General features: G+C 47.7%; 1 protein-coding gene across 4 annotated transcripts in view; it reads right to left on the reverse strand.

The window, feature by feature from the left end:
- Window positions 1–7,393: 7,393 nt before the first annotated feature.
- BTD (biotinidase) overlaps window positions 7,394–14,922 on the reverse strand; it is a 35,540-nt gene continuing 28,011 nt past the window's right edge. For 2 of the 4 annotated variants that reach the window (XM_080926928.1, XM_080926927.1), the window contains 3 exons: window positions 13,373–13,631; window positions 9,834–9,983; window positions 7,394–8,798 (listed from right to left, as the gene is read on the reverse strand). In XM_080926928.1, the coding sequence (XP_080783054.1) occupies window positions 7,626–8,798; window positions 9,834–9,983; window positions 13,373–13,627 (1,578 nt within the window). In that variant the 5' untranslated portion in view covers window positions 13,628–13,631 and the 3' untranslated portion in view covers window positions 7,394–7,625. Of the gene's footprint in view, window positions 8,799–9,833; window positions 9,984–10,197; window positions 10,230–13,372; window positions 13,632–14,922 lie in introns of those variants that run through there. The other 2 variants (XM_080926929.1, XM_080926930.1) reach the window with 2 other exon arrangements.

Below are 14,922 nucleotides of genomic sequence, written 5' to 3' on the forward strand. Positions count from 1 at the left end.
ATAGTTCATTTGCCTCATGTATACGTCAGACTCTTGGCATGGTTCAGCCTCGTTTGCACCAGGTTTCATGAAAAGCAGACCATGGTCCAGAGGACACAACTCTCTTTGTTCTTTTAATGGTTGTGGAAAATTCTGGGTTGCAACTATTCTTTGAAGATGAATTAATTTTTACTGAAAATATATGCTTTTCTATTATCTATAGGTATGGGATTTGGTTTCCTGGCTTTTATGTATCTGATAATGCTTTAAAAACTTGGGCTTCATCACCCCCTAACGTTCCTTAAAACTTACCCGACAGCCCCAAATACACCCCCCCCCCAGAGCTCTGTATTTCAGCCCACAACTCAGGCAGATTTCTGCTTTATCAAAGGCCACTCTGTACTATGGAACCCCAGATAAGATATAGTACTTAAAGCTCATCCAACATCCCCCAATAGCACCCTTTGCCCTGACCCCCATATTTGGGTTCTCAACTTTGGCAGAACACTTCTGTTTTACTGGAGGCCATGCCATACTGGGAATTCCAGGGACCAAGCATTACCCAGGACTCCAGAGGCAACGTTGGCAACAAAAACCAGGAGGTCACACAGGCCACAAAATCTCCATCAGAGACACCCTACTAGGCCTGAAGACCCACTGGCCAGAACCCCAGGCCAGAAAACTAGAGAGGAAACAGAAATCAAGGGGAGAAACATCCATTTAAAAAGATAAACACTGAGTGGAGAGATGGCTCAGCGGTTAAGAGGATTAATTGCTCTTCCAGAGGTCCTGAGTTCAAATCCCAGCATCACATGGTGGCTCACAACCATCTGTAATGGGATATGATGCCCTCTCCTGATGTGTCTGAAGACAGCTACAGTGTACTCATAAATAAAAACACACACACACAAAGATAAACTTTAAAATCAGAACAGATGACTAGAGGCCAGCAAAAGAAGACAATACCCAGGGCAATATGAACTTAAATCCAGTTTTATAAAGATGATTGAGGCCCTTAAAAAGAAAGTTAATCCCTTAAGTACAGAAAATGCAGTTTAAAAGATGGAGGAAATGAATAAAACCACTCAAAATCTGAATATGGAAATAAAAGCAAGAAAAAAAAAAAACTGAGGAAACCCTGGTGATGGAAAATCTAGGTAAGCTAACAATCGCCAACAAAATACAAGAGATGGAAAAGAGAATCTCAGGGATAGAAAATACTGCTATCAGAACTCACTGTCTGCCTAAAGAGCCAAACACCCAGGGGGGAATCCTCCTGAGCCCATGGGCCTTCAGACCACAGGAGAGACAAGCACCAGTAAGAAACAAAAAGATCACCTACAACCACTGACAAGATGGCAACATCAGAACCCAGTTCTCCCACCACAGCAAGTAGATTTCCCAACAGCAGAAAAACAAGATTTAGACTTAAAATCATACTTCATGATGATGATGGAGATCTTCAAGAAGCGCATGAATAACTCCCTTAACAATTACAGGAAAACCAGGAGAAAGCACTCAAAGAACTACAGGAAAACTCAGCCAAACAGGTGAAGGAACTGAAAATGGAAATAATACAATAAAGAAATCACAAAAAGAGACAACCCTGAAGATAAAAAACCTAAGGAAAAGAAATCAGGAGTCACAGATACAAGCATCACCAACAGACTACAAGAGATGGAAGAGAGGATCTCAGGGGCAGAAGATAACAGAAAACATAGACAAAACATTCAGAGAAGATGCAAGAAGCTCCCAACCCAAAATGTCCAGGAGATTCAGGACACAATGAGAAGATGAGGGATGCGTAAATCTCGCTGTAAAGAAAAAAAATAGACATCGAGGGTGGTTGGTGGTGTAGATGTGATCTAATGCTTATGTTAATTGGGCTTCCATCCACCTGCAAAACACTAAGGGTCCCTTCCCCCAATTGGTTTTGATTGGTAAATAAAGTTGCTGTTGGCCAATAGTTAGGCAGGGAAACAAAGGACTTTAGGGTTCACAGACAAAGTGACTGAAAAAGAAGAAGGAAGTTTTAGAATCGCCATGCCAGGAAAAGTCCAGGCCTGAGAGGTACAAAAGAGAGCATACCAGTTACATAAGAGCAGATTCGTGGAGAGAGCTTGGCAGCCATGGGGACTATGGCAGGCAAGTGGGAAAGCAGTAAGAGACATACCATGCCATGGGCAGCACAATGGGGCCCTGAAGGGACAGAGAAGAAAGAGACTTCCTTCCAAATCAGGAGAACAAAGGGGGTTTGTGACTTTAGATGTTCAGGACAGTGGGCATCTTCATTCCAATGTCATCCAGCCTAGGCTGCCAGGCATCTGAGAGGACAGAGGCAGGTGCCTGATAGGGCTGGAAACCAACCTTGCAGCTGCAAACTGGGAAGGGGGTGGAACAAGGGAAGCCAGAGGAGCGATGATCTAACAGTGGAGCACGCATGTAATCCCAGTCCCAGGAGGTGGAAGAAGGGAGCAGAGAGTTCAAAGCACACTCTCCCTCCATCCTCTCCAAACCTGGTCTCTCCTGTTCTGATCCCTACCTTCCTATCAGAACCCTATCCCAACCTGTTGCAGTAACCAATTAATCTCTACACAAATCTCCCTGGTGCATTCCTTGCTACCCATCCCAATGTTCTGGATTCCCTAATGAAACACACAACTTATATCTTAGTATTCCTTAAATAGCTCAATGGCTGAGCCACTCCCAAACCTACATGTTCACTTGGGAGTTCAAAGCCAGCCTGGCTCAGGATTACAAACTGAAAGACTATTAAAGTTAGAATGAGTAACTCAAAAGAACTAACTCCCTCCCTCCCTCTCTCCCTTTTTCTTAAATTGTTCCTTCCTTATTCTAAATTCCAGCAGTTCTACTTCCTGTCCTGGTGAGCCCACTAGCTGCTCATAAGGTATGTGTGACTTAGGAGACAGGACTTCTGAGACTCAGCAGCAGCCAGGGGAATCATTTCAAATGGCCATGTCACCCCAGCTTAGCACTGCTATTATTGTGTACAGACCCACAATCCTCCATGTCCTGAAGGGCACACAGACAGTAGCTGCTAATATCTCTTCACTGGGTGAAGAGATATATATTTTTATTTTTTTTAAGACTGTCAAGTAGCCCAAACCACGTGGCTCACCGATGCCAGCTATGACTGACGCTGCATAAAAAGCCATCCTAGAACTTAATGGTTCCAAACAACAACCGTCCTTATTTTTGTTGCCAAGTCTGCAGCCTGGACCTGGCAACGTGGAGATGGCTTGTCATAGTTCCTCTGAGGCTATGGAGTCTGTTTCTCAGGGGGGCAGCAAAATGTTTGCTGGGGCTGCAAGCCAACCAGGACTGAGTCTGGGGACCCCATTCTCTCACCCTGTGATCCTGCACACGTGGCCTGCATTTTCTCAGAGAAGTGGTGTCATTGTGCATAACCTGGTTTTGAAGCAGCCACAGAGTCCTTTCCAGAGCTAAAGCACAGAGTTCCTCGATGAGGCCCGGCAATGTTCTGGAAGAATGGGCGTGACTGAAAATGATGGCTTAGACGTTTGTGGAATAGTCTATGGGAATGCAGTTACTGTCACCACAGGTTGCTTTGCTTTGGTTTTGGGGGTTTTGTTTTTTGTTTTCGTTTTGTTTTTTGGTTGTTATGGTTTTTGTTTTGTTTGATTCATGATTTCAATATGTGTGTAGTTCCTGGCTGGCCTGGATCTTGCTATATAGATCAGGCTGGCCTGGAACTCAGAGTTCTACCTTGCCTCCTAAGTATGAGGATTAAAGGCATTCAGCACCATGCCCATGAGCAGTTTGTTTTGGCACACTCACATTTGTGTGTGAGTGTGTGTGTGTGTGTGTGTGTGTGTGTGTGTGTATGTGAATGTGTGTATTATAGTGTGTGTCTCTGTGTGTGTGTGTGTATGATAGTGTGTATATATGTGTGTATGTGTGTGTGTGAATGTGTGTGTGTGAATGTGTGTATTATAGTGTGTCTGTGTGTGTGTATGATAGTGAGTATATATGTTTGTATGAATGTGTGTGTGTGAGTGCATGTGTGTATGATAGTGTGTGTATATGTGTGAGTGTGTGTGTGTATGTGCATTGAAACCCAATATTTATGTGAACCAAAGTAATAAGTAGTCTCTAAGAAAATGACCTTTTCTCATGTGATCCACACCACAGTTTAACATAACCTCTTTCAAGTCTCTTCATTCTCACTGTGTGTTTTGGGTTGCAAAATATCTTTTACCCCTGCAACAGGTTTTAAAGAATTAGAGCCTCCCCCATTGCACCTGATCTTCAAATCACACTGTTTATAAACTAAATCTTTCAGTGACTATTCAGGAAAGTTTAAAAGCCTTGGCTTCTTGTCATCCCTATAGATTCTGATCCTTAGAGACAGTGTAAGGCGTGGACACTCATGTTATCTTAGATATGAGGAAAGAGGTGTTTTTCTTGTAGCTTAGTGAAAATTGAGGTGACACATTAGGACCTCAGGACAACAGATAGGCATCCTTGTGACAAATAATGACCGGTAACCTGCTTGGGCTGTTTGTCAGGACTAGGCAGCTGATGTTGGCCTTGAAGAGAAGGCTGAAAGCAGAGCACAGGCCTGCTCTCCAGCCTGGAAGCAACCCTGGGTGGGGGGGAGGGAGGGCTCTAAGCACTGAGTTTAAACACTTCTCGTTGGTTTATCCTGTATGTTTATGGTATATGTTTTTTGAGGCAAGAGCTCACATGACCCAGGAAGGCCACAGTCTTTCAATTCTCCTGCCTCAGCCTCCTAAGGGCTGAGATCTCAGGTGTGTGCCTGGCTGGTATAAACCTAGTCCTTTTGTAATTTTTAACTGTTGTGACTTTATTTTGCCATATATAGAACCCGAATGTTGGATGTTGAAAATCCATGTCTGTCCTGAGGTCGTTTAGGCAGTGTAGACCTCAGTGGGAACTAGAGGGGTGGCTCTCTGCTGTCCCTCTACATGGAATTTTTGCACTAGGTCACCTCTCATGACAGCTGGCTATCTGGCTGACTAGTTTTAGGTCTTGTGCCTGCCCTGGCCAGTGTGCTTCAGCCAAGGGGTGGCTCCCTGGTGCCTCTAGCAAAGTCCTGGCCCTTACTAATACTTTGGCAGCTGAGTTAAGGCTTCTTACCATAACCATAAAATCCATTTGGCAGTTACTGAGAGCTATTGACTTGTGACTTGTTACAACAAACATAGATAACAGCAGTCTGTGCTGTCTCACCCAGGACAGGGTCACCAGGTGGGTCTTCTTCGGTGGCAGCAGCAGCATGTCTGCCCCTGCAGCACGGGGAACACTGGAACTGGGCCAGTCTTCCTGAAGCTTTTGTTTGTTTGTTTGTTTGTTTTTTCCTTCTTTGGGGTACAGATCAGTGTGAATATATCTTATTGTGCCCTAACTTCCTCTGTGAGAAAAACCACAGCCAGGCACAGCTGCACCCACGGAAGAACCCACACAGACTAGGCCACTTCCCCAAGTCTGTTTCCTTCAAAACTACACTTGGCTTCCTGCCTCCGTGCTGTGGTCAGAAATGCCACTTGCTTCCTGAACTTCAGGACCATAGTTAAGGAAAGCACAGCACAGTCATTAGTCATCGGTGTGTTTCCCCTGAAATGGTTGGCTTTGTTCATTTTCCCATCCTTTGTTCTGCCATCTGGCAACTTCCTTTCACCGTAAGAGTCCTTTTGTTTGACCCCCATTATTTGCTGTTGCCCTTCTGTCTGCAGAGTGACTCATTCTGAATTGTCATTAGCAGTCTGGGCGCTAGTCAGCAGGGACAAATGAAGATCCGACAGATCTGAGATGTCACTTACTGGGAGGACTGGATGTAGCGGCTCTGCACTCAGGATGAGGCTTCCGGTACCTGCTTCTCATGCGGGTTTGGGTCATCTTGGAATGGAGTAGTGCATCTTTAAGAGACTTTGTCTCCTGAGGTTTGGGGGCAGGGAGGCAGCATGGACAGTGGGCAGCCACATCTGGAGCCACAGCCAGTCTGCCAGCAAAGTCTGCACTGGGAGGGCAGGCAGGAACTGTCATCTGGTGGGAGAGGTCCTGCACTATCCCTGGGGGACTTCCCAGGGTGAAGGAATCCCAGGACTTCCTGAGGAATGGTGGTGTTCATTTCCTCAAGACTTGACTCATCCCAAGTCTTTGCAAGCAGTGAGTCAACCCAGGATGGCGCCGGTGCCTATTGCTTTTGGCAGGATGTCTGTGCTTGCCCCAGGAGTGAGACAGCATCCGAAGGTTTTAAACCCACTGCCTAGGCCACACTTGTAAGAACTGTCCACTGGAATTCAGGGTACACGCTCAGTTACCCCAGCAAGGACCAGGATAGGGCCTTCCCTGCCAGAGAATGGGAAGAGAGTTCCCGTTTTCATCTCATGCAGTTTGGCGATTTTTGCTGTTGCTATTTTGGGATGGAACTCACTGTGTATCCCTGGCTGTCCCGGAGCAGAGATCTGCCTTTCTCTGCCTCCTTCTCACAAATACACTCCATGGCACACGCATACTTGCAGGAGCACACACACACACAAACATAGATTTTTAAAGGCATTAAATAGCAACATTACAAGGCAAATATCAGAAGACCATCCATTCTGATCTTCCTTTAAAAATTATAATGGAAACAACTACTCTACACAGGAGCAACATCTTTTTTAAATGGCTCTGAAACACTGGATGCAGGTTAGAAATCGATGGCCTATAAATGCCTTCACTGTCAGTTTCTAGTGTGGAGCTGTTACTATGGGCAGCCCTTGCCCTGCACTCTTGTGGGGCCTTGGAAAAGATCTCCTGCTGCTGGGTTAAGTAAAAGTGCGGGACCTTGGCAGGCTACCGGGCAGCTCCTGTAGGGCACCTGGCCTCTCTGCACAGGGGAGACCTATTTGGTGCAAATTTAACTAAACCAGTATCACTGTGTCCCACACAGTTGAGCAAAGCCAAGCCGATGTATTAAAGTCTCTGGAATCCCTGGATGAGATGCCTCAGACAGAATAATTCTTTTACTCATGTTTTCCTAGCCTCGCCTTGCCCAAGATTTCCCCTCCCGCATTCCCCAAGGAGGCAGCCTTCCAGTTACTTGGAGGCCCGCCCACACACCCATCTACTGACAGCAAGGCAGATGCAAGAAAGGCTGTTCCTAGGACTACATTTCTGATACTGCTGGTGGCTCTGGCATTGCCACCTCATCTGGACAGAGTTCCTGTTCACCAGAATAGGGACAGTCACCGAAGCAGCCTTTTATTTCCTTTGCTTTGAGACTGTGTTTCTTACACAGAAAGTGTTTGGGCTTGGGGAATATCCATGTGGTGTCTCTAGCTCAACAATGAAAAATACAAAACAAAACATCCAGTATTCTGTGGATCTGTAGAACAGCAACTGATATTTATTTATTTATTTGGCTTAGCATTTAAAATTGATTGTGTAGTGGTAAGAGGGTGTGGCTTGAAAAAGAATAATGTGAATAGAAAGTACCAGAAAATGTCTCAGTCATTATGTAGAAAGGAAGAAGGAACTGCCTCTCCCATCTTCCTGCAGTTCCCCAGAGTGGGATCCAGTTCCACAGGGGTGGCTTTCCCAGGGCTGGGGATCTGTGGCGTGTGGGAAGAGCCCGCCCAGCTGACCACACCAGTTTCCTACTTCCTCTCATACAACCGCCCATAGAGTGCTGCTGTCACCAGGCCAGAAGACAGTCCCTTCTTCCTCAAGAAATAGTGGCCATTCTCCCACCCAAGCTGGTCAGGGGTGTCCAGAGTCATCCCCGAGGTGAGAAATAAAGGAAAGACATACAACGTGCTGAAGTTCCCCCACAGATGAAAGTCAAACAGGCCCTCAGCTTCCGTGATCTCCTGCCCGCAGGTGTCAAAGCCAAGGCCCCCGCACTTGACCAGGGCACAGACTTGAAGGTAGTAGGTGCCATGCACCGTGTGGAGCCCATCAAAGACACCCAGGGCATATAGCTCCCTGGACAGGGTTGGCCTGTCGTAAAGTAAGTGGCAACAGAGGCTGTTGGAGCACACCTGGAGGTGGCCTTCCTTTCCCCAGACGGGGACCAGAGTGAAACTGTCGTACATCATATCCGAGTGGAAGGTAGGTGGCACGTGCATGTTCCACTTGGCAGACTCATCACAGTGCACTTCCTGGGCATCCTTCTCACAGTATGGATCCCCAGACAGGATTTTTAAAAACTCCTTATGAGATGGGTCCATTTCACTAGTTGTATTTTCTGTCCCAGTGAGGCCCTGCGGGTTTGTGGCTACCTGTGCAATTAGAAGGTGACCTTTGGGATCCTCCATGTTATGGTACCAAAAGGACTTGAGAGGGGTGTGTATGCCACTGCCGGTCATCCCCAGAGTCGGGTGGTGGATGTTAGCTGCCAGAACATTGACACCGAAGGCGGTGGCGAATGCTTTCTGAATTTCAATGGCTGCCAAGAGTGGCAGCTGGTTCATCCAGGCCGTGGGGTATACAATGTGCTTCACCCCAAAGTCTCTGAGGAGTCGGACGGCAGGGTCAAAGAACAGGATGTCAAAGCAAGTGAACATGCCAAACTTGCCTGCAAAGGGTGTGTCAAAGGTGATAAGGTCCACGCCAGCAGGGGTATCGAAGGCCTCCTCAAAGTACAGGTTGTGCTTACGGTAGCGGGCAACAAGGGTTCCGTTGTCACTGAACACTACGTTTGTGTTAAACTGGTATCTCCCGTCCTGTGGGCACCCAGGGTCACTGCTGAGGCAAGGCTGTTTGGTTCCAAGATTGGCCACCAAGAACATCTCTCCCTTGATGGCCATGCAGCTTAGGCGCTGCAGGACCTGAGGTGGGTAATAAATACGGTACGTTTAAATCCTGCCTTTTGTGGCATTATCAATAAAATGTTCCTTACTGTGTCTACATTAGCAACTATCAGAAAAGTCAGTAAGGAAAAGCTTCTGAGAACATACAAAGGTGACTCACAGGACAAATACATGAAGCACCTAGACGGATGCTTGGATTCAGTGGTGATGACTAGACAGAAATCCAAGTGAGATGTTTGTCACCTTTGTTAGAACGGCAGAAGCTCAAGGGGGTGTTCCATCTTGTGTTGACCCGAGAGCAGAAAAAACAGGTTCATAAACTAGTGCTGAAGATATTTAAAGCGAAATAAACACCTTTTAATCTCTAAATTTAGCACTTAAAAATATACTAAAGTGTGTGTGGCCTTTGAGAAATTCCATTGCCAAGGGTTTTACTTAAGGGAAAACTTAAACATGCTTACAAAAATATACGTACTGGGTAGTCATTGAAATGGTGCTTAAAATAGCAAGAGTTAAAAAGAAGGCTGCACACCTCCTACTAGACAGGATGCTGGGGGGCGGGGCACAACACAGCATCACCAGAAGCCTCTGGAGTGGGATAAGGTCAGGCAGTGGTGGCGGTGAACTTGTAGAGTATTTTTGTTTTAAGATTTACTTATTTATTATGTTTAGTGTTCTGCCTGAATATATGCCAGTACACCAGAGGAGGGTGTCAAGATCTCATTACAAATGGTTCCAAGCCACCATGTGGTTGCTGAGAACTGAACTTAGGACTCTGAGGACCTCTGGAAGAGCAGTCAGTGCTCTTAACCACTGAGCCGTCTCTCCAGCCCTAGAGTATTTTTTTAAACTTGACTTTTTTTTTTTTCTTTTTCTTTTTGGATATGTTTTGATTAGTGTGGCTCTTGTGTAATTCACCAATGAAAAGATCCATATCTGTGTGATAATGTCCCATATCACCACGGGGCCTGGGGTTTGGGCTTGGTGGTTTGGATCCCAGAACCTCCTTCAAACCTCAGGCAGCACGCTCAGTCTGCTGGATTCCTCACCTACCTCCGTGTCATTGAACCGGAAAGGCTCCAGACAGGGGTTCCACCTGACCAACTTGGGAGACGGCATAAAATCCAAGAACGGGTAAATGGATGTTCTTGTGAAGTTGAATCCGTGGATACCGTCTTCTGGGAACACTATAATCTGCACACCCTGGAAGCAAGAAGACAGAGAGTGTCATGAGGTAAGGGGCGCGTGTCCTTCATTGCCAAGAATCAGCAAGCTGACCAACCAGGGCGCTAATGATGACGGCTTGACTCAGCTCGGATGGAAAGGCTTGTTCTCAGGTCATACAGTTAGGCTGCGCTCTGTCTCACTGGTTTACAGTGGAAGCTGGGCCAATTGTGAAACACCTAAAACAATGGACCTATTCACAGATGGGACGTCTTTAGTCCAGCGGATTTCACCCCGATTGGGGAACTTCAGGAAGAACACTGGGCCCATCTGTAAAATGGCTGACTGGAATGTGGCTGAGTCCTGGCTGTAGTAGTTGTTTAAGGACGATCCAGCTGAGCAGTCCCAGCGGCGACCCTGCGGTCCATGCATGAGCATTGAGTGCGCTGTATTAAGAGCGTCCCTTTAGGGGCTCTGGCTGTGCCCTAGAGGCTTCTCCCCATGCCATCCACTGCAACCTAGGGAGAGAGAAGAAACAAGCAGGCTGCCCTCAGCTCTCCCTTAACGTCTCATTCTCCTGGAGCTCTCGAGTTCTGCAGACTAAAATGTCAAGCCTAGGAAGTTGGCCCAATGCAAAGGTGGAGGCAACAGGCAATAGCCCCTACTTCCTCAGTGCAGTGCACCGTTATTCACATATGTTGTGTAGCATGTGTCTTTCTCATCAAGAACATCCAGAAATACCGTCTGTAATGGCCACCCTATATGTAAGACACCACTGTATCTCCTCTATTGATCATCATCTGAATCCAACCTCTGTAATAAAAAAAAAAAATGCAGCAGGTCTCTGCACGTGGGGTGATCGCCACCCTCACTGAGGGCTGCACATGCCTTTAGTTGACTTGAGTTCCTTAGAATAAACGTGGATTTCACATGTGAAACCGCTGGGTTGAAGAGCAGGGAAAGTTTCCTGTTTTCCTGATACACATCGGCAAACCAGTGTGGCTCCCACCACAGAATGACAGTGACTTCCCATTGCACACGCGGAGCAACTGTGCAATGAAACTGATCATAAACTCAGAAGCCAGTCAAGATGAAGACTGCATGCCCTTCCAGATCAGCAGGCTCGCTTTAGTTGAGTGACTTCGATGTGTACAGAATGGGCCTCTGTTGGATTGTTGCTTAGGTCACCCTGGGAGGTGGAGGCAGGAGGGTCGTGAGCTCAAGGCCAGGCTAGCTAACAGATGAAACCCTGTTTCAAGACCAAATTGAAAACAAAGGTCTTCACACCAACGACTACATCTGTGCCTCGTGGAACATTAGCCAATTCTTTAGCTAGCAGCGAATTCCCCCGGCCACTGCTGGGCAGACAGGCAACAGTTCAATTCCTCAAATTCCCACCATTATCTAATGCGTTAAATAGAAATGTCCGTTCTGCATTTGCATGGGTCTCACCTCAACTTCTTGAAAATTATATTTGGAGAGAGCTTTTCCTCTGTTCAGGAAAACAAAAACCTTAAAGGGCATCTTATGGCAACTGACACTTCAGTTAAGTCTAAGCATTGACTATGTTAATTACTTCAGCAGTGATCAGGAACTTCTGAAGAACGAAGGTCACCAACCCCAGGAACGGACCATTTAAACCTTCTTCCCTCTGTACCAGGGGAGCATGTAAGGACTTCCTGTAAAGTCTGATGTAAAACTCTGTGTCCACAGACATAGCCAAGATGCTGAGGCACCTGACAGCCCAGAAGCATCCCTGGGAGCAGCTGGCATGACTCACCGAAGCAAGCTCCAAGCAGGGCATTCGGTTAGTCACCTTGGACAGATGGAGACTCCAGGAGAGGTGAAGCTAAGGGCACTGAGGTGGCACTGTGCCATTAAACATCTTCACCACAGGACCTGCCTTTATCTGGATCAGTGTTGGTAGGAGAGACCTGAAGGTACAGTTGGGATTTATTTTACACAGACTTCAGCAGGGACATAAATGGGATAAGTATCAAATGCATGGATGCTATATGGATGCCAGGGAAGGTCCCTAAAGATGAGGCTGACTAGCAGCTCAGGTGGGAAGGTTTGCTCAGGTTGTCTGCTGACTGCCCAGGTACAGTAGGGCAGCACGCAGCTCGGTGTGTAAAGGAACAGGAGTCACACGTGCCTTGGAAATGCAGTGTGATATCATTGCCAGAAGTGTCCTGGGAACATCTGGAATAAGAGAGCTGAGAGAGGCTTGCTCATCTCCCACCCCACCCCCACCCGGGTCACACAGCAGCCAGATTGTGGGACTGTGGGCCACAGTTCTAAGCAGGAAGCCTGGAGAGCCTTAGAGGCCTGGAAGCTAAGGCTTTTCCTGGGGGGAATTGGGGTAACACCACTTTCTCCAGGTGCACAGAAGATGGAACTCAGGTACTTTTCTGAGCTCAAGGTCGTTGGAACTGTGGGGAAACCAAATCAAACAACCCTTTCCCACGGTCACACAATGGAACACGTGGGCCTGAGAAACTGTGTGCCCGGAGCTACTGAAGGTGGTCAAGAGAGGAGGGCCGTCAATCAGGTGTGCTGAACCATCCACACTGACTAACTTAGGATTTTAACACGCACCAAGAGGAGGTAGCTGTGTCGTTTCAGATCATGTGGTGCAGGGATGGGCGTAAAGGGACCTTTCTGGCAAGACCAGCTCTGTGCCAGCAGCTGAGAAGTTTGGCTCACTGGCTGCTTAGCACAGTAGGCTTTCCGCAAGCAGCAGGCTCAGAGGCCCCACCTACCGGGAGAAAGCCCAGACTCCCTTGGCCCCAGGCTTCCCAACCCACAGCTTCTTCTGAAAGCAGCACTTCCTGCCCTGTCCCAGGGGAGCCCTTATCCTCCACCCCCACCCTTCCTAGCTGGCAGGAGAGAAACTACAGTCAAGCTGGAAGCGCTTAGGAAGGTGTGGGCCTGGGCTAAGGGCTCCCCATCTAAATGACGTGTGTCACAGACAATGCACAGACAGCCTTTGTTGTGTGGGCTCTTTCCTGTAAGCTTTGAATGCTTTTCGGTGCACGAAGTTCACGGTCCTCGATGGTTTTCAAGGTTGTTTGTTTGTCTTTCGAATATCAGAATCCCCCAGAGATGGGCTTTGAAAATCCCCACTGCCCGAACTTCATCCATTCTGGACCAGCTGACTGCAGCCCCTGGTGAGTCCCAGGCACAGTCACATGAACCAGTGACCTAGGCACTGCTTCTCCAACTTGGGCAAAACACTCCACGGGGAACCTTGCTTAATACGCCAGTTCTGGCTCAGGAGGCCAGGGGCGGGGCCTGATTTAACAAGCTGCCACGTATGGCTAGGAGCAAGATCTGCAGGCTGACCCAATTTCTCAGGACCTTGGGAGCCGGGGGTTTTTCCTCACACAGAGCCCTGAGCCCGGTCAGGACCAGAAAGCTGCTCTTGCCTTCTGGGCTGCAGACATCACTTGCTGCTCATAGACGTCGAGGTTCTGCTTCATGAGCTCCAGGGCCTGCTGGCGGCTGCTGAGCTCCCGGGGGTTTGGGCTCAGGACCGACCAGTGTTCGTACACCGCAGCCACGTAGTACTCAGCCTTGCGGTGCTCCTGGGAGGCCGAGCAGACGCCCAACGCAAGCGCAGAACAGCCGAGGAGGAAGAAGAGAGCTGGTGCAGTGCGGGCTCCAGACATAATGCAGACCATAAATCTGAAATGAACCGGCAAGGAGAGAAGAGCTGAATAAGGAAGGCTGCCAAGGACTGAACTTTCGCAGCTGTGATTTATTAATCCTGGCAATTACACTCGCCCGCGGCCATGCTGGGGCTCAAAGAGTTTGTTTCATGTCCCTAATAAAAGCCCATGTGTTTCTCTCCAAACACGTAGAGCTGCATTTCAAACGGCTCGCTGTGTTAATAGACTGGCTCCAGAACATTTCCAAAACAGACGCGATGTTTGCCTCCGTTTTCTAACGTGGCCCTGCAGGAGGCCCGCAGTGCGCTGCTGCCTTGCTAGTCAGGCGCCTACACTGCGCTGCAGGAACTGTGCTGAATTTTGCACAATTCTCCCATATATTTGACGCTTTGCCGGAGACTTCTTTTTCAGCATTTCAGGTCAGCCCTCTAGGACAGCCTTAAAGGTCCTGAGGCTCCCCAGGGCAGGGCAGCGTCTTAGCTGATATTCTTTAGTTTTTACCTGGGGTGGTCTGGAATTCTAGTATCTGCTGTGTCACCCCCAGAGCAGCCATAAAGAAGTCTCCCTGACAGTCCCGCACAGTTTTCACTGTTTAATGCTTTGTCTGCTACTCCAAATCACTTGCTTAAGAACGGACCGGTTTGGAAAGAAAACCCTTCTCATAGTGGTAACATGGGATTTTCTAGAAAATAAACTGGAATTTTGTAGCAAGTAGACTCTACTTAGCATGAGAAAGCAGACAAAGTAAATTACATTTCTGTATCTCCCACCTCCTTCCACCCGAGGACAGAAACACTTCGCATAACCGTGCGTGTTACTAATTCGCATTACTGGATGCACCACCATGCCTGCAAGGCTGGGATCAAAGCCATTCTGAAAGCCACCCTGGCCTCCTGACTAAAGCCCCTCCCCTGGCACAGAAATTGATCAGGCAGTATACCACAGCCAGGCAGGCAGCTGCCCTGTGGAGACAGACAGGGGCTGACAACTGCCCAAGTATCCCAATTCCATACTAAGGTAACTGACAATCCAAGGAATTCCACTGCTGTTCTTCAAGAAGAAAATAGCCCCTTGTCCAAAAATGACATCTGTCCAAACCTCAGTCCAGGACTCCTCTCTTTGCATTCCCAAACAAGCTTCTCCGGCTACTACAAGTTCTGTGTATTATTTAGCTAAAACGTTCCAGAAACAACCCACAATTAATTATTTCAGCAACAGGACAGACCTAGAGATCCTCACTCCGAACCTTTCACCAGCAAATGCTCCTGGGGAGAAGCCTCCCACCCCTCATCTCAAACTGCTTCTTG

The sequence above is a fragment of the Micromys minutus genome (genome assembly GCF_963924665.1).
Source record: "Micromys minutus genome assembly, chromosome: 12".
Lineage (NCBI taxonomy): Eukaryota > Metazoa > Chordata > Mammalia > Rodentia > Muridae > Micromys > Micromys minutus.